Source organism: Myxine glutinosa, chromosome 1, assembly GCF_964187855.1.
Source record: "Myxine glutinosa chromosome 1, kmMyxGlut1.1, whole genome shotgun sequence".
Taxonomy (NCBI): Eukaryota; Metazoa; Chordata; class Myxini; order Myxiniformes; family Myxinidae; genus Myxine; species Myxine glutinosa.
In genome coordinates, this window is record NC_136261.1 from 19,425,210 (window position 1) to 19,445,209 (window position 20,000).

Genomic DNA, 20,000 nt, shown 5'->3' on the forward strand with positions numbered 1-20,000 from the left:
TTGGCAAAAATAAATGAAAGAGGAAGCAGGTTATTGGAATGTGTGATGATAAATAACTTCTATATTATCAACACCTTCAGAAAAAAGAAATCAACACAATGGACACTAATTAGTCCAAATAGAGCAACTAAAATGAGATTGATTTAATTATGGTCAATCACGAAATTCTTACAACAGATGTGACAGTGCTGAGATGTTTAAATACTGACACCGTCGTTTCAAATCTCCTCTAGGCTGAACAGTTTACGTTTTTGTATCCACTAATGGGCCGGATCTGGATCTGGATCTGGACCTGAACCAAATTATAATTGGCTTGTTCTTATATATAATGTACCCTACTCATTCACCTAGTTTTGCCATAATCCGTCCCCAATTTTTTGAAATATTCTGCAATATATCATGTTTGGCCCTATCTCTCAATGGTGAAGAATCAATTAAAAAAAAATTGTTGCATCTGGATCTAGATCTGGGACAGACAGACAAACGAGAGTGAAAACATAACCTCTGTTCACCTTCGGTGGCGGAGGTAACAATAATAGTGCACACACTTATATAAGAAATCTTTGTCTGGGTGAAGATGCTGCTGTGCAATCCTCTCTCTTCGAGTCGGAGCTATCGTTACCATCAGATCTTTGAGTTTTCACAGTCGACACGAACATAAATCGGTGCAAGCAATGCCATTTTTAAAACAGGAAGACCAGCCCTTCTGACACTGTCTTCCGACAGCTACAACATGCTAGTTCCGTGACTGCATCGGGGGCCGCTGGCAGTGTTCTCCATTCAATGACTGTCATCATCAATTATCGCTGCCTGATAATTAGAGCGAAGCAGATGATGTCCTTATTAGGTGGTGGCGCCTGTTCAGAGTGTTATTTTTTATTTATTTTTTTGTATGCAAGATCGAGGCTCGTGTAAGAGCTAACGTCAATCACAAAAAAAAAAAACAGACACACAAAACATACAATAAAGGGAGCGGTAGACAAGATTGGGAGAGATAGGGAAGCACACAAGTACAACAGCAGAGAACATGGACATCGGGAGATCTGTGGGAGGGAGAGGGCTTGGGGGGAGGAGGCATGGGAAGGCGGGAGGGGGAGGAGGGTGGTGGGACAGGTATAAAACATGTGGACGCAGCTAGAACTTCCAAGAAAGAAGTCGGTATTTCAAAAAAAGTGGATCTGGGGGTGAATTAGCGGGGGTAGAAAAGATCAAGGTTTTGGATGGGGGAAGATAAGAGATGGTGGTGAACAGCTTTTTTAAAGACCTGGAGGGAGGAGTGGGATTGAAGAGAGTGAGGGAGTTTGTTCCAGAGACGGGAGAAAAGAGGAATGAAGGAGTGAAGGTGAGCAGAGAGTCTTGATTTTGGCAGTTTCACCATAAGAGGGTTGCTGGCAGATCTTGTGCGACCTGTAGGAGTATTTGGGGGACAGAGCCCAGATAGAGTTGGGGGAGCAAGGCCGTAGAAGAGTCGGTAGAAGAGAGAAAGACCAACAACCTGCCTGCGGTGAGTGAGTGAAAGGCCCTTGGAGTTAGCTTCATAGCGGGAGATTCCAATTGTTCAAGGAAAGTGATTCCAAGGAAAGTGTTCCACCTTTAAACATTGCAACTCACGCTGCGTCAATGCCCCAACCGTTTGCCACACCGCACAGTGAGCGAATAAACTCTTCAGCACACACGTCACAACAGATCCACCCAAAGAAGTTTCGAATGTGGCGCCAACTGAACTAACAAAACTTCTGGGCACTTCGGTTCAGACATCATCCATTTTCAAGGCCTTGGATTTGCTGTGATCATAGAATGCACTGACAGTATCACAGCCGCTGAAGTTGTGGCATCTGAGAATAAAGGCCCTTTCATGAAATGCAGTTCGGCACGAGCAGTATCATGTTCCAAAATGATGCAGTTCGATGCACTATGTCCGAAGCCATTCAGTAAATTGATCATAGTGGCTGGGCCTGTGAAATGGTGGACAGACATACCAAGCGCAAGATGTTTAGGCAACATCTTCTTCCTCTTGGTGAACAGATAAATGATGTCTTGACAGATGCAGTGTATCTTCCTTGACAGAAGTGTATCTTCATGGAGATGACATCATCAACATAAACATTAATGGGATATTTAGATGTACCAACAAGCCAATGCGGATTGTTTTTTTTTACAAAACCCAGTGATAGATTCAGAGACGTTCACGGCCAGTAAGATGTAGATGGTAATGAAGGTATCAGTCCATTTAGGTACACCTCTCCATAGATATTGTGAAGTTTGCCAATTATTTGCATGGAGTTTTGGTTTCACAGTCGATTTTTGGTTTCATGTTTCATTTGCTGTCATCCTCGTATGTCATGGTGTCCAGCGAGAGAGATTGTCCAGCGGAAACAGGGTAGATTTCCCACATGGTGTCATGGAGAACAGATTTGTGAAGACTGACCATTTCCTCAATTGCATCGCATGCTGATAACTTCTCCACAAGGACAATCTCACTCTCAAAATTCCTGAAAGGCCTCAAAAACCCTAACTCTCTGTTAGGGTTTTTGAACCCTAAAAACCCTAAAACCCTAACACCACATACCAGGCTTTCATCCGCAGCTCAATGGAATACTGTTCTCCCCTATGGGCCGGTGCTCCTGCCTCACACCTAGCTCGGCTTCACGCTGTTGAAACCAAAGCTTTCAGAATCATTGGAATCTCCCGTGATGAAGCTATCTCCGAGGGCCTTTCACTCACTCACCGCAGACAGGTAGGTGGTCTTTCTGTCTTCTACCGACTCCTCTCCGGCCTTGCCCCCCCAGCTCTCTCTGGGCTCTGTCCCGCAAATATTCCTACAGGTCGCACAAGATCTGCCTGCAACCCTCTTATGGTTAAACTGCCAAAATCAAGACTTTCTGCTCACCTTCACTCCTTCATTCCTCTTTTCTCCCACCTCTGGAACAAACTCCCACACTCCCTTCAATCCCACTCCTCCCTCCAGGTCTTTAAAACAGCTGTTCACCACCATCTCTTATCTTTCCCCATCCAAAACCTTGATCTTTTCTACCCCTACGAATTCACCCCAGATCCATCTTGTTTGAAATTCCAACTTCTTTCCTGGAAGTCCCGGCAGTGTCCATATGTTTTATACCTCTCCCACCCCCCCTTCCCATGCCTCCCCCCCCCCAAAGCCCTCTCCCTCCCACAGATCTCTCGATGTCCCTGCTCTCAGATGTTGTGTTTGTGTTCCTCCCCCTCTCACCCCATCTTGTCTACCGCTCCCCATGTTATATGTTTTATGTGTCGGTTTGTCTTTCTGTGTGATTAATGTTCGCTCATTCACGAGCCTCGATCTTGTATACAAAAAAGAAAAAAAAGTTGATGTCCAATTGGCAGATGCATTGATGCTTTCTGTTTCCAAAACGCACTTTTGGAACAAGTTGTTCGGCTTCCTCAATCGAAGTATTTTTGTTCTTGATTACCCTGAGAAGAAAAATCCAAGGGATAGAGAATTATTGCTGGTGGACAATGTCATCACTTTCCAGAGTTGCAAGAATCTGAAGATTCTTCTTCTTCTTTCGTATTCAGCACAGAACTGAATGTATCATCATTTGTTGAGGACACGGTTGTGTCGCTGATGCAGTACCCCTACTACCAGCACACTGGTACTCATTTTGCTGACCTCGGAAGGATGCCAGGCTGAGTCATCCCCACCTGGTGTTAATTCAGCGGCCGACCGGGATTCGAACTCAGGACCCTAGGATCTTCGAGCCAGCCACCCTAACCATTACACCAACACCAGGCTTCCGCAATTGAAGAATTGAATTGAATTGAATTTGTCAAATGAGGCAGCATATTACACGTCCATGGTTCTGCTATCTGTAGGTCTCGCACAGCATGTGTAACTCAGGTAGCATGAGTAATGGCAGCAAACCTCAGCGGAAACAGGGTAGATTTCCCACAGTTGAAGCAACAGAGTGAAAATATGAGCATGCGTAGGCCAGAGAGAAAATTTCCAAAGAAAAGGATAGAAGCTAATTAATGGAGTCCTCATCTGGTCTTGCTTCTCTTCTGCTGCATTTATCAACAGCCATGCACTCATGGTTTCTCACTGATTTAATTTCTCTCGTACAGATTTTCGTGAGAAACCGTCCTACTTGTAATTGCTCCTTTTGGCAGAAAATACACATCCGCAGCAGAACATGATCACACCTACATGGCAAAACAGATATGGGGTCAGTAATGGCTGATCGCAGCAGTTGAGTTAGCTGTTCATCCTCCACAGCATCCCTGCCCATGCAGAATCAAAAATTACATAGGCAGACTGCCATATTTTCATTTATAAATGAAATAGTCAATTATATAGGCAAAATAGTCACATTTACAAACAAAATACTAACTACTGTGTGAAAAATATATCTCTTTATCAAGTTCCATCAAGTCTTGTCCGACTTCGAGTGAAAGTCATGAGACGATTTCTCCAACTATCCGTGTCCTGCACTGCTTCCTGAAGCTCTGGGAGAAACAGCTTGTTGCATCCTTTACCCCATCCACCAGGCATACATAAGGTCTGCCTCTTCCTCTTCTTCCCTCAACCATATCCAGCAAGGTCTGCCTCTTCCTCTTCTTCCGTCAACCATATCCAGCAAGGTCTGCCTCTTCCTCTTCTTCCCTCAACCATATCCAGCATGGTTGACTTCTCCAGACTTTCATTTTCTGCATGCACGATGTGTGTGTCCAAAGTATGACGGGTTCTGTTTTAGAATCAGCACTTCTAATATACACGGTGGTCTAATTTCTTCAAGAACTGATTTGTTTGTCCTTCTTGCAGTCCATGGAATTTTTAACATTAGTTTCCAACACCACATTTAGAAATTGTTAATCTTCTTCCTTTCTTTATTTTTCACTGTCCACGATTCACATCCATACATTGCAACTGGAAATACCAGTGCGTACACTGGCCTCCTTGACATACCTCGTGCCTTCGATACAGTCTGGCACCCTGCTCTGCTCGCCAAACTCTCCTCTTCTGGTATCTATGGAAATCTTCATGCATGGCATGCGGACTTCCTCTCCTGTCCTCGTCAATTTGTGGCGCTAAATGGAATTCTCTCATCTCCTCGTCCTGTCCAGGGTGGAATTCCTCAAGGCAGTGTTCTGGGCCCAGTCCTTCTTCTAATCTTCATCAATGATCTCTCCGACTCCCTGGAAAATCCACTTTATCTATTTGTTGATGACTCCACCCTCCATCTCGATATCCCAATATCCAATTTTTCCAATTCAATTTCCGATATCCAATTTTTCAAGAATGAAAAGAAGTACGTGCCAAGTGTTGACCACAAAATTCAACGCTATGGCCCCACATCTCATGGCCTACAAGAACAAGTTATCAGATATACCCAAAATCTTAATCAAGAAAATGAGAGAATTAAATAAAACACAACAGGGAAATATAAATTTGAATACTGTGAACTGAATAAGACTCTAAAGAAGAAGATTAGAAAAGACGTAAGAATCTAAAACATTCATTAATTTGAAAAAACTAGGGGGCCGGTTGGTCCGTTGTACCAAATTTTAATTGGTCTTCACGGCCTTGTGGCATATCTGCCTGCTGAACTCAGGGGTTCTTTTGGATCCTCTGTGTCTTTTGGGTTTTTGGGGACTTTTGGGTCTTTTGGGTCATTAAGGACTTTTGTGTCATCTGGGTCTTTTTGGATCCTTGTGGTCTCTTGGGTCATTAAGGACTTTTGGTGTCATCTGGGTCTTTTGGGTCCCCAGGGACTTTTGGGTCTTTTGGGTCCTCGGGGATTTTTGGGTCATCAATAACTTTTGGGGTCTTTTTGGTCATCAAGGACTTTTTGGGTCCTCGGGGACTCTTGGGTCTTTTGGGTCCTCAGGGACATTTGGGTCATCAAGGACTTTTTGGGTCCTTGGAGACTTTTGGGTCCTTTGGGTCCTCCGGGACTTTTGGGTCATTCCGGACTTTTTGGGGACTTTTGGGTCCTCGGGGACTTTTGCATCATCAAGGACCTTTTGGGGACTTTTGGGTCATTAAGGACTAACATGCAGAAGAAGTTTGAAGAATTGTACAGTGAGAAAATACAATTTACTGGTATGTCACATGACAAACTAGAACGATACTCGAAAGAGAGCATACCTCTGCCAAGCTGAACAGTTTAGGTTTTGTATGCCACTGATAGGCCAGGCCGGACCTGGATTGAGATCTTCACCAAAATCTAATCAATTCGTCCTTGTCAAACACTCAACCTGTCCACCAAATTTCATCCGAATCTGTCCATACATTTTTGAGATATCCTTTTTACAGACAGACAGACAGAGAGAGACAGACAAACATCGGTGAAAACATAACCTCCATCTACTTTTGGCAGCAGAGATAATTATCATGAAGCCATCCCACCAGTGACTTCCAATGATATCCAAATTGCACTAAAAGGATGAAAAGAAAGACCTAAGACACCTGGTGGAGGTGGAATTGTTATGGATGCAATCAAACATGGCAGCAAACTCTGCTGTACATTAAATTAGCAAAACTATTTACAAAGAGCTTGGAAAGATGGAAAAATCCCCATAACAAGGAAGAACTCTGAGCCTGATCCACAAAGGAGGAAAGAAGGACCAAAATAATTACTGAATTCATTAATCAGCCTTCTCTTCAATGTTTAGAAATTGTTCACAAAAAATATCAATCATAGACTCAGGATTGAAGTGCAAAGTAACCAACACGGGAACAATCAGGTTTTATAAGTGGATACTCAACAATGGATCACCTTCATTCAGCAAATCATCGTCTGGAAAGAATCAAGCGAATATAAACTTCCTTTATATCTCGCAACCATCGATTATGAAAAAGCCTTCGACAGTGTGGAATGAATTTCCGTCACACAAGCTCAATATCACTTGAACATCAACTGCAGTGGATTGAGCGAAGTATACAATAGGTGGAACAGTGACCTTGAAACTACACAAAAATGGTGGAAAGGGCAAGATGCAATTTGGAGGTGTGAGATAGGAAGACACTATCTCACCAAAATTGGTCACCGCATGCCCAGAAGTGCTCCAACAGCTCACCTGGGAAAATGGAGGAATAAACGTCGATGGAGAAGGACTAAAACCATCGACAAATCACAGATGGCGTTGTTTCAATTTCAAACAATGCTGAAGATCTGGAAATCATGATGGAAGAGCTCAATTTGAAAATGTGAAACTGCAAAAAATGGCAGATATTAAAATTGATGATTGTAAAACTGAAGAAAGTAGCAATTGCATTTACTTTGGATAATTCACACGAATGGTAACGGATCACTTTGAATAAGTGACGAAACATCCTCGAGCATGACGGGCAGGATTTGGAGAAATGTCAAATGCCAAGAAAAGCAAATTCATGCCATTGTGTTTGAAAAGGAAAGTTTACAATCGCTGTGTTTTTCCTGGCAAAGACATATGGCAGTGAAACATTGTCTCGGACAAAGAAGATGGAACAAAAAGTCATCGGCATGCAGAGAGCCATGAAAAGAAAAGATGCTCTCTTGGCGTAACACAAAGGGATACAAAGAGAAATCAACCCTAACCCTAACCCTAACCCTAACCCTAACCCTAACCCTAACCCTAACACAAAGGGATACAAAGAGAAATCGATGAATCGGACAGAAAACAAAATTCCTCAACATTCTGCTCACAATCAAAAATCGGTAATAGAACTGGGCCGGATGGATACGGAGCATTATGAATGGACTAGGTTGGACAATAAGAATTACAAGCCAGCAATCGAGGGAAGGCCCTAGAAGAACCAGAGGAAGACCAAAGACCAGGTGGGGAGATTGTATTGAAATGTTTAAATTTAATATAAAATTCTCAAATTGCATCTGATCGAAAGGAGAATGGGCCATGCTGAGGGAGGCCTTCATCCTGCAATGGACTAAATAGGCCGGTCTAGTCAAGTGAAGTGTCATTTCCAGGGATGAAGATGGTTGACGGGTGAAGGGTGAACAAACGTCGACAACACATTCCTGTTTTAAATGAAATACTCTCACACACATCACGACCACTACACATATATATATATATATATATATATATATATATATATATATATATAATATATATATATATATATAGTATATATATATATATATATATATATACACGTATCTATCTATCTATCTATCTATCTATCTATCTATCTATCAATATATATATATATATATATATATATATATCTATCTATCTATCTATCTATCTATCTATCTATCAATATATATATATATATATATATATATCTATCTATCTATCTATCTATCAATATATATATATATATATATATATATATATATATATATATATATATATATATATATATATATATATATATATATATATCTATCTATCTATCTATCTATCTATCTATCTATCTATCTATCTATCTATCTATCTATCTATCTATCTATCTATATATATATATATATATATATATATATATATATATATATATATATATCTATCTATCTATCTATCTATCTATCTATCTATCTATCTATCTATCTATCTATCTATCTATCTATCTATCTATCTATCTATCTATATATATATATATAAAATCACCAGTCCATACTCAAGTTACCTACCAGGCCAGCCAATATCCATCCATGTACCCCCCCTATCGCCAATTACCCAATGCTTCTAGCTACTTATATAATTCCAGTTGAAATAATCTAGTTTCTGCTGCCACCACCTTTCCGAGGAGACCCATCCCTGCCAAGCGAAAGACCCATGCACACTCCCTTTTTACTCACGCCAGGGAGTAATGCATTCGATTGTGTCCGTGTGTGTGTGTGTTCGTGTGTTTGTGAACAAGATATCTGGAAAAGTTCTGAACGGATTTGGATGAAAGTTGGTGGGATGATTGCCCTTGGGATGAGGAAGAATTGATTAGTTTTTGGTGAAGCTCAGGATATTATTCCGGATCCAGGAATTTTTTGAAGGATTTTTTACCATTGGAACATTGGGCTCATTTTTTTTTAACATTATCTTCTATATATTCTATATTTAACATTGTGATATGAAAATAGTTTTCTTATTTGTTGTAAATGTAGTTAAAACTCGTGGTTATGCGTTAGAGCGGTGTATTTTTTTAGCAGCATCGTCTTCAATGTTCTTTTTTTTTCCTTCTAATAAAGACATATTCTGTCATTTTAAAACCACCAAAGTGTGTATTACGTTTGCCCGTTTCATAAAATGTATCGGTTGATACGGATAATGCTTTAAACCTTTTTTTTTTTTTTTCCTTTACCTCAGAAGAGATATCAACATTAACCTCCGCGAATGTCAATCGCGGTGTCAGTATTTGATGAACTTATAAAGACTTAGGTGAGTTATAAGTGTGACCAGCATGTGCACGGGATTCTTCCCAGAAGAATGAGTGGTCGCATTAGCTTGTACGACTTAAAATGAGCGAGTTTTGTTTTGACGTTTGGGCCAGTTTTACATGTTGTATCCCTAAGGAATGAAACGAACGTTTTTCCTGGCTTACAATTTTATTTGAAGTCACACACGCCTCAAAATACACTCACTTATATAGAATTGAACCCTGAATCCGAAAATGTAAGTGAAATTGCCTTGTTTTTTTTAAACATTATTTTCTATATATTCTAAATATATATCTGTGCAGTATCTGTCTTGTGTTGTCACTGAACTACTCCCTCAAACTTTTGTGAAATCGTACTATTCCAACTTGACCCACGGCGGGAGTACGCGCTCTACTGAGTGGCGTTCTAGTTTTCTCCCTTTTTTATGCTTTTTTTTTTTTCCTTTTGCTTTTGGAAGACTCTGCTGTTCTTTGCTGTCAAGCTGTGGCCCCTGGTCCACTGAATTACATTAAACAAAGATTACTCGGCACCAGAAAAGGCTACCTCAAGCCAGCAGCCTTATGAGCTGCTTAAGGCGGTTGTACATTCCGCAACCTGAGCCGATTTTATTTGATTCAGAATTTTATTGGATTCCTACTTTCCTTCATAAAATTAAGGCACCTATGGGAAGGTAACCATATTCCATCAGTGGTGGAGTGTGCAACGCTACGTGCGGAAATGTCATTTTACTTTGCAGAACGGTAAAAATAACAAGACTGCATTGGGCAAATTACAGTGTCCATCCACTTCTGTTCTGCTTTTGATGGGCTTACATGTGCATGCATTTCATGATTATAAGCTTTCATGATAATTATTATTTCATTCGCACTAAGGGTCACGTACATGCATTTCATGATTATAAGCTGACTGCAAATGGTTGACGTAACATACTGTAATTGAGCGCTTATTACGTGGTGGTTAAAATTTGTCCTGGAGGTTTGCTTTTAATTTACCTTGTATGCTCTTGACAGGCAATCATCGCAACCTATAGGGCATCTTCATCCTTGTGAATTCCACCAGACAATGTTTTCATTGACCAGAAATTCCTATATAATGATTTCCTGTCCGCCATCTTTGTTTCACTTCTTCGAAATATGAAGCGCGTGTATTGAAGCAGGCGGTGATCATGGATTTTGTGTTCGCCACAATCTTCAAGACAAATTCTATCAAATATTATTAATTTGACTACATCCCAGGTTTAAAAATCCCATAGAAAACCAATAGGACAAATCCCATAAAAAATCCCATTGGAAATTGCACCAGAAGGATATACTGGTTTCTACTGGAAACTCTACTGGTTCCTGTAGAAACCAAATAGAAATTGTGATTTCCAATAGAGACCCATATAAATATCCTACTGACTGTTGGTTTATATGGGATTTTCGACCTGGGATAATTGTGCCTTTTATAACTAAAGGTCCAGGTCAAGTTTTAAACACCCCCAAATATGCCGAAGCATATTATGGGGGTGGTTCAAACTTGACATGGACCCTTGTAAGAGTAATTCTCACAATGTGCACAGCATTGTTGGTTTTGTATAATTTTGCATACCGGTACATTTTGCATAACCGCTTATGGAATTTTTTTTTGTGACCCCAGCTGCAACAATCGAACATCATGTGACCTTTCTGCGACTCCTGACCTCTTCCCTGACCCCTGTCCGGGAACGTTCAAGTACCTCGAAGTACAGTATGAATGCGTCCCATACAGTAAGTTACCTATTCAGTTGAGCTGTCTAGTGATTTGTTTGTTTTTATTTCTGTTTTTCTTGGCACAAGTTTGTCACAGCAGCTTTTCTCTTTCTAGAGGGCCAAGATTTTTTTTTCTCAGTTTTCGTTTCTGATATTTATTCTCCTTTAGACTCTCATGGTCTCTTCCTTTCACACACTCTCTCACTCTCTTTCTCTCTCTCGCTCTCTCTCCCTCGCTCTCCCTCGCTCTCTCTTTCACTCTCTCCCTCTCTCTCTCTCCCTCGCTCTCTCTCTCTCTCTCTCTCTCTCTCTCCCTCGCTCTCTCTTTCTCCCTTTCTCTCTCTCTATCTCTATCTCTATCTCTATCTCTCTCGCTATCTTTTTCTATACCTGTATATTTACCTGCGTCACTAAAGGTGGATGGAGGTTGTTTTCATCCCTGTCTGTTTGTCTGTGAACAAGATATCTCAAAAGGTTGTGGATGGATTCGGACGACATTTGGCGGAGATGTTCGGTATGCGACAGTGATGAAACCAGTAGATTTTGGTAAAGATCCGGATTCGGATCCGGCTAGTACAATTTTTAAGTGATTCTTCACCATTGGGAGATCGGGCCAAAAATGATACTTAGCACGATATCTCAAAATCGTGGACGAATTTGGACGAAACTTGGTGGACAGGTCGTGTGTGTGACGAGGACTAATCGATTCGATTTTGGTGAAGATCTGAACATGGATGCTGATGTGAGAATTATTTAATTTCTGAAGTGATTATTCACCATTGAGAGATTGGGCTAAAACCGATATATAGCAGGGTATCTCAAAATGTTATGGGTCGATTTGGGCGAAACTTGCTGGACAAATTGGGTGTGTGGCAAGACCAAATCGATTAGATTTTGGTGAGTATCTGAATATGGATTCGGATACGAGAATTATTGAATTTTTGAAGTGAGTCTTCACCACTGAGAGATCGGGCTAAAAGTGATATATATTTTTTAAAAATTGTGGACGAGTTGTGAATAAACTTGGTGTACGAGTTGGTTAGGTGACAAGAACAAGCCGATTAGATTTTGGTTCAGGTCCAAATCCAAACTCGGCCTATCAAGTGTGATAGAAACCATAAACTGTTCAGCCTGGCGGAGGTATGCTCTCTACTGAGTGCCCCTCCAGTTGATAATGTCCTTCCGTTCTGTTTTGTCGCCTCTTTTTCTTGTTTGGCAGGATAGCCTAGCCCTAGAGGTATTCACATTCGCCTCAAATCCGCCAAGCCTGGGTGTGAATCCTGACTCAGATATAAACTGTCATCCTGGTGTTTCCCAGGCAGGGCGAGGTATCAATGTGTGTGCCGAGACCCTGAACAAATTACAGGTTCCTCCTGCTGGGGCGCTGCTCTCCGGCACAGCTCACTGATGATGCAACCAACGGGCTGAAGTTAGAATTAAATCCCTGTCCGATACGCATTCGCTAGCAACAACCACAACCTCATTTTCTTATTCCCCTCATAGCCATAGCTTGCAGTTATTAATAATATATGAGACATAATGGAAGAATCGCAGTCGTTGTGGCACACATCAAAGTATGCACGTGATTTTACATAATTATGTAATATCTGCTCTTTGTAAGTTCATACGTTTCTGTCTGCGCTGTTTTGGCTTTTCAAACGTACCCTGAAAGGTGACAGTGGAGCGCGTTGGTGGGAAGTGGGGGGAAGCAGGGTGTGTGCTGAGGGTGGATATGAGGAGTGTTGTCTGTGGTGACTATCTGCCCAGGATACCTCTCATGAAGCTGAACTTTGGGCTCAAGAAAACAAGTAAAAAGTTTGCCATTGTCAAGTCAAAAAAACCAGAGCTGGAGCAACGAGGTGAATCTTGCAAGGAAGCGCAAGTCTCGAGCGGACATTGCTGTGCTGGGAAAGAGATTCGTTGATCTTGTGTGCTGAGATGGGCTGGAGATTTGGTGTGGGTGGTGGAAGGGAGAATGGCAGAGAGCGGGTAGGTTGAGGGAACAAGGGCAGGAGGAAATGAAGTAGGTCACAGTTGAGATAGGAGGATTGTGATGTCAGTCAGGTGTGGGTGGTTGGAGAATGGAGAGAGTTGGCTGAGGACAGAGGAGAGTGGAGGAGTATCGTGGTCAAAGCAGGGCAGTAGCTCGGTGCCATCGGACCTCGTCCCTTACAAAGGGAAAAAGAGGACAACACCAACTGTATATATTCGCCCAGAAAAAAAAAAAAATTCTGCGACATAGTCCTGAATCATATTGTCAATTTGTTCTGTTTTCGACGCAGACGGGTAAACCAGACGGGGGTTTATCCTCAACAGGCCTGTGGCCATCTGCAAAAGTTTAATGTTGCACAAACACCTCCACGCATGTTAAGCAATCTTGCTTCGTTTCTAAAGGAACATTGTGTCCCTACAGCAAACTTGCTGTTTCGTACAAAATGTAATGGCAGCTCTTTAGTCGACCTTTTCATTCCAGTGGAACGTTCTGTATGCACAGGCAACTTTTCTAAAAACATAAACGCAGAATATATACCCAGAATGCAATTGTTGTCTGGACGTTTTCAGTTGTAGTACGGTCCTGAAATGTAGCAATTGCTCTGATGCAATGTTTTCCCTCCATCTATTGTGATGTGTTTTGATCCCAGAAGATCTGAGGCTTCATACGAAATATGTGAAAAGGGCCACGGTCTCAATTTTGGAAACTTTCGAGTCTCGAAATACACTTAACAACTAACTAACTAATACTAACTAATTGGTCAAACAAGTGGAACATGTCTTTCAATCCTGACAAATCTCACACACTCACTATGTCTCTCTGAAAAGACCATCGGGAATACCCTCTCATCTACTTTCTCAACAATCCTCTTGAATAAGTTCTGTCACTCAAGCTTTTGCGTCTCACGATCCGCCATGATCTTTCCTGGGAAAACCACATTTCAAAGCTGGCCTCCAAAGCCAGTTGCCGACTGGGCATCCTCCGTCGTGCGAAGTCCTTCCTTGGCACCTCTGAGCTGATTACAGATTACATTTTTCCTTCCCACCTCCAAGCTGCTCACCACATACAAAGTTTTCATCCGCAGCTTGATGGAATACTGCTCTCCCATCTGGGCTGGTGCTCCTGCCTCACACCTAGCTCGGATTCTCGCTGCAGAAACCAAAGCTTTCAGAATCATTGGAATCTCCCGCAATGAAGCTAATTCTGAGGGCCTTTCACTCACTCACTCACCACACACAGGTTGGTGGTCTTTCTGTCTTCTACCGACTCCTCTCCGGCCTTGCTCACCCTGCGAACCCTGCTCTGTCTGTGCTCTGTACCCCAAATATTCCTGTAGGATGCACAACATCTGCCTGCAACCCTCTTCTTGTGAAACTGCCAAAATCAAGACTCTCTGCTCACCTTCACTCTTTCATTCCTCTTTTTTCCGCCTCTGGAACAAACTCCCTCACTCTCTTCAATCCCACTCCTCCCTCCAGGTCTTTAAAACAGCTGTTCACCACCATCTCTTATCTTCCCCCATCGAAAACCTTGATCTTTTCTACCCCCGTTAATTTGCCCCAAATACACCTCTTTCAATCTCCGACTTCTTTCCTGAAATTCCTAGTAGTGTCAATTTGTTTTATACCGTGTACCCATTCCCTCCCCCTCCCCCAATCCCACCCCAAGCCCTCTCCCTCCCACAGATCTCCTGATGTCCCTGTTCTCCACTGTTTGCGTGCTTCCCTCTCTCTCTCTCTCCCCATCTTGTCTCCTGTTCCCTTTATTGTTTTATGTCTCCGTTTATGTTTTTTGTGTTTTATGTGCTAATGTGTGTTAAATGTGCTCGCTTTTACATGAGCCTCGATCTTGTATACAAAAAAAAACCTTTTCTTGAAGTTGAGCAAAACGCTCTTCAAATTCAGACGCTCCCTATTAACTACATGCATGGCATGACGACCGGAACTTCACATGCTGCTTACTGTGTAAATATAGAACTCGAATTTTGAATAATGAGAATAGTGTAGCGGCTTGGTGGAGGGCAGCACCAGCGACTCTTTGAGATTGATTAGACCAATATGTGGTGGGTCACTTTCCTCGACTGTTTTTGAAATGACTTTGGGGGTTGCACTAATGGCCGCCATTCCTACTCGCGTGATTTTAAGTCATAGTTGGTACCTTCCATTAGAAGAGCTGCGAAAAATCTGAAGAACCTCAATCGGTCCCATAAATGTGATACTCTTAGTCTGACTCCTACCCTTTGATCGGCCTGGCTTGGTTGGACCTAGACTTTGCGCAATCCGCTCCGTGATGCCCTGCTCACATCTATGGTTTCCATTTGGGAGCATGAGGTAATACAGTTGCCCATTGTGGAAGTGAAACCAATGCACTCGGATTAACATAGAAGCAGATTTTCAGTCGAGGCTAATGGAGGAGTTAAATTACAGAAGATGAGAGGGTTCCAACTGAGTCCGAGGATGCAGAGGGGAGCAGATGGACATGGATATATGCCCAAACAACACCGAGAGAACTACGTGTGGGAGGGTGGAAAGAGTGTGGAAGAAAATGTGGAAAGATGCCAAACGGCACAAGATGGCAGCGAGTACTTTCATCGGCGAGACACGATCAGTAACAAAGGAATTCAGATTATTGTGGCATTTGGAGCTCAGAGACTTAACAAGGCCTGGGTTGTTGGGTGAACTCGTTTGTCTCAGTTAGACGGAGCATTGACGGAGATCCGAATGAGTAGAAGCTGCAAGATCAAATGAAGCTCCATTCCTCCACCAGATTGTATCCCTACATCTCCATCAATCTCATCAATCTTGCATATATAGTACGTTTAGTCTTTCTGTACAATTTGTGGTATTAAGGATGGTAAACTTTGTATGCCTCCACCCCCGAAGGTGGCCGGAGGCATGACGTTTTTGGTTTATCTGTCCGTCTGTCTGTCCGGGCTAAACCTCGTTTTTTCTCAGCAACCACATGTCCAATTGAGACAAAACTTTCAGGGTAGGAGTAACTGCCATGCAGAATGTTTTTTATGATAATTGTGATGTCATAGGTCACGTGGTGTGGCAGCCATCTTGGATTAAACGCAAATAATTAAATAATTATTTCTCGGAAACCGTTGAATGGAAAAACTGAAACTTGGCACATTGTCAAGTACTCCCAATGGGGAACAAAAGCATGATAATGATGACATCATAGGTGAAGTGGTATACCAGCCAAAAATGTTTTAATCGAATTCCTTATCCTAAAAATCTGAAATTGCATGCACATGATCTGTGGCCCATTTGTTTTGAAATATTAAATTTATGACATGATAGGTCACATGGGTTGGCAGCCATATTGGATTTAACCTAAACTACACTAGCCTCGATCTTGTATACAAAAAATAATAATAAATAAATAAATAAATAAAGCATCTTCTCCCAAACCACCAAATCGATTGACTCGAAACCTTATGTGTGTCATTGACTAGGCATGGCGATTAAAAGATCATCATGAAAACATCATTGGTTACATGGTGTGGCAGCCATATTGGATTGAAGGAAAATATTAAATAATTGTATCTCTGAAGCCGCTTACCCTATCAATGCGAAATTTTACAAATATAATCTAGCACCATTGTTGCATATAGTTTGAAAATGATGATGTCGTAGGTCACGTGGTTTGGCAGCCATCTTGGATAGAAAAACGAACCTTATCCGATCAACACGAAACTTCACAAACGTCATCCCCTACCCATACATATGCAGAGTATACATTTTTAAAATGTCATATGTCATGTGGTATGGCAGCCATATTAGCTTGAAAGCTGATACTCAAAAAAATCCCTTTTCTGAAACTGCTTCACCAATCGATGTGAAACCTGTCATGGCTGGTGAAAATGTGATACTTGAAAACAGCTGAAGGGATTTGAATCAAACTTGTTTATTTTAGGACAATGAACGAGGGTATCTACCCGTTGTGGGACTATGCGGAGGCATATTGGCGACACAGTCGTATTGCTCTAGTTATTACTTATTTTGGCTGGCAGGATGGCCTAGAGGTAAGCACACTTTCATCTGCGCAGTCTATTCTGGGTTTAAATCCTGACCCAGTTATAAACCGCCATCCTGGTTTTTCACAGGCGGGGTGATCCATCAATATGTGTGCCGTCCGTCAGGTGGATTTTAAACTGGGCATCCCGTCTACCGGCATTCGTTGGTGGACGTTAAAGATCCCACAGTGTCATTAGCGAAGAGTAGGGGAGGTATCTCCGGCACCCTGAACAAATCCAAATTTCTGTCATAACCAGCAGGGGGCACTGCATCGGCGGTGTAGCAGCGCTCCGAACAATGATGTAAGCCAGCACGCAAAGGCTGCACATGAAATGTATGATTAGTTATTGAGACGAATTTTACAGTTAAGGTGAAGTTTCGTACAATATTTAGTTATTTTTTAATTTTTATTTAATTTTGTGCGAAATCTATTGTAATTTATTATTACTAGGGCGTGCCCGTACGTGGGTGCAAAAAAACATGCGTGCAAACAACAACAACAAAAAAAAACTTTGAAACCACGTGGCAGTAACGACCACAGAACCCCCCCCCTCTATTTACATGAAATGGTTTGGTCCATTCGCAAAGCCAAAGCGAACGGCTTGCGAGTACGGTAGAACCCCCCCCTCTATTTACATGAAATGGTTTGGTCCATTCGCAAAGCCAAAGCGAACGGCTTGCGAGTACGGTGACCATACCTTGGGAACCACTTGTCCGATTAATTTCAAACCTTGAAAAGGCACATCCTCGGGTCCCCAGCAATATACCTGGCAAGTTTCAAGTATATCGGACCCGTGGTTGTCGAGAAGCAGCGGTCACAGACAAACACACAGACACACAGACACACAGACACACACACATACACACAGAGATTACTGGAATTATAGATAGATGTTATTATATTTATTATTTTATTTGTATATTATATTTATTATTTATTCATTTGTTTATTGTAAATTATTTATTTATGGTAATTATTAAAAAAATAATTAATTAGTAATTTGTTTTTAGTAATTTAGCAGCCAGCGGCGCAAAGCTCAAAAAAATCACTTACCCTATCTGAGGGATTATGGCTGAACATCTAAGTCAGAATCCCTCCTTGGGCACGGGGCTTCGGCCAGGACAGCGTACCTCTTTTGAGCCAGCCGGTGGCCCCCTCCTAGGGTCCTCCGCATGGCATCAGTCCCAATGACTCCTGCAGAGCGACTCTCTCCGAGCACCACTTTGACAGCACGACAGTGGAGCACCATGCGCCAAATGACTCGTAAACGACACTGGCTGCTCATTTAGTAATTTAAGTAATTAATTTTATACTTAGTAATTTTTTTACATTTTTTTTTATCATTTAATTTTTTAAATGTTATTATTATAATATAGTTATAATTATTTTTTCAATAATTTGACAGTTAAGGTGAAGTTATCGTTAAGGTGAAGTACAATTATTCGCACCATCAGTCTTTGTCCTGAAGATCACTGAAGATATTTAAATAAAATTCTCTGAAGGATGTTTGCTCAGCTTTTTTATTAATATTTGCTTTTTCAGAAGGTTTAGACGAGTAAGAAAGAAGCCATGAAAAATAACAAAAAACTTTCATCACTGAACAAGATTAATTTTATAAGCGATATAAGCAAATAGCATTTTCGGAATTGTATTGGAAATTTGAAGTGAAATTTAAAAATAAAAAACCGGTCAAGGTAAAAGTCACGTATTGAACAGCACACTTCGAGGGTTTTGTCAATCATCACTGGATGGTAGTTAAACTGATATGTGTGACAAATTCGTATTACCACTACTACTACAACTACTACTACAACAGCCCAAATGATTCCCACCACAAAATGTGGGGTCAGCTGGAGAGCGCTTTTGGCCTAATTAGTTCACGAACCACTTGGCAGGCCTGACATTTGACAGAATTCGTAATTTGTTCAGGTTGCCGGCGATAATTTGCCCACTCTTCGCCATGGAGTCTTTAAGCTCCACCAACGAACAGTCCTCCATTGGAACGTCCTTCTAAGGGACAGCACCGCACACGTTGATGTATCGCCCAGCATGCGGAACACCAGGATGAATAGTTGATAGCTCGGTAGAGATTCACTCGAAGGTGAGTGGGCCTACTTTTAAGCTATCCTATCAGCCCCCAGGTGACATATTGTAACTCTACTTGGATTATGGCGTAAAGGACGCAAGCAAGCTGTCTCTGCCAGAGCTTTGGGAAGCGGAGCAGGATACGAATATTTGGAGAAATCTGATCATGAATGTCACTAGATGTCGGACACGACTTGTTTACAGAAGTAGAAATCAACTGATACAGAGCGATCCCCTTTAAGTCATGGCACGAATTTAAAATTAGATCACGGTGCTGTCACACAATGGCCTACTTTTGTGAAATAATATTTAACACCTATCGACAAATGCTGGCAGATGTGGCCCTAGCTTCATAATACTCTCTGATGGACAGCGCCCTCATTAATGCAACACCCTGCCTGCGAAGAACCAGGGTCATATTTTATGGATGGATCATGAATCAAACACAGACTAGAGAGCTCACAGGTGAATATGCCAGCTCTGTGATATCCGATAAACCCATCATCCACTGGTGTACCATGGTATGGCATCAGTCTACACGTGCATTCAGTCATTTCCCAATTCATTTTGGTTTCGCCAGGCGACCATTATCTCTCCTCTACAACCTGGAGGCATGAGAAAGCTGCTTCCTTACAAATGCCTTATCAGACGTCAATGTCATCTCATCCTATCCCTGGTGTTGGCTTAGCGGTTAGGGTGCCAGCTTGGGATCCGAGGATCCTGGGTTCGAATCCCGGTCGATCGCTGAATTAACGCCAGGGGGGTTGACTCAGCCTGTCATCCTTCCGAGGTCGGCAAATTGAGTACCAGCTTGCTGGG

At 41.8% G+C, this 20,000-nt stretch overlaps 1 protein-coding gene across 4 annotated transcripts in view; it reads left to right on the forward strand.

Moving 5' to 3' along the window:
- LOC137421644 (adhesion G protein-coupled receptor L2) overlaps nt 1-20,000 on the forward strand; it is a 568,677-nt gene that overhangs the window by 241,331 nt on the left and 307,346 nt on the right. For all 4 annotated transcript variants that reach the window (XR_010983380.2, XM_068107903.2, XM_068107911.2 and 1 more), the window contains one exon: nt 10,989-11,098. Coding sequence is in view for 3 of the 4 variants with exons in the window: in XM_068107903.2 (XP_067964004.2) it covers nt 10,989-11,098 (110 nt within the window). In the remaining variant the exon portion in view is untranslated. The remainder of the gene's footprint in view (nt 1-10,988; nt 11,099-20,000) is intronic.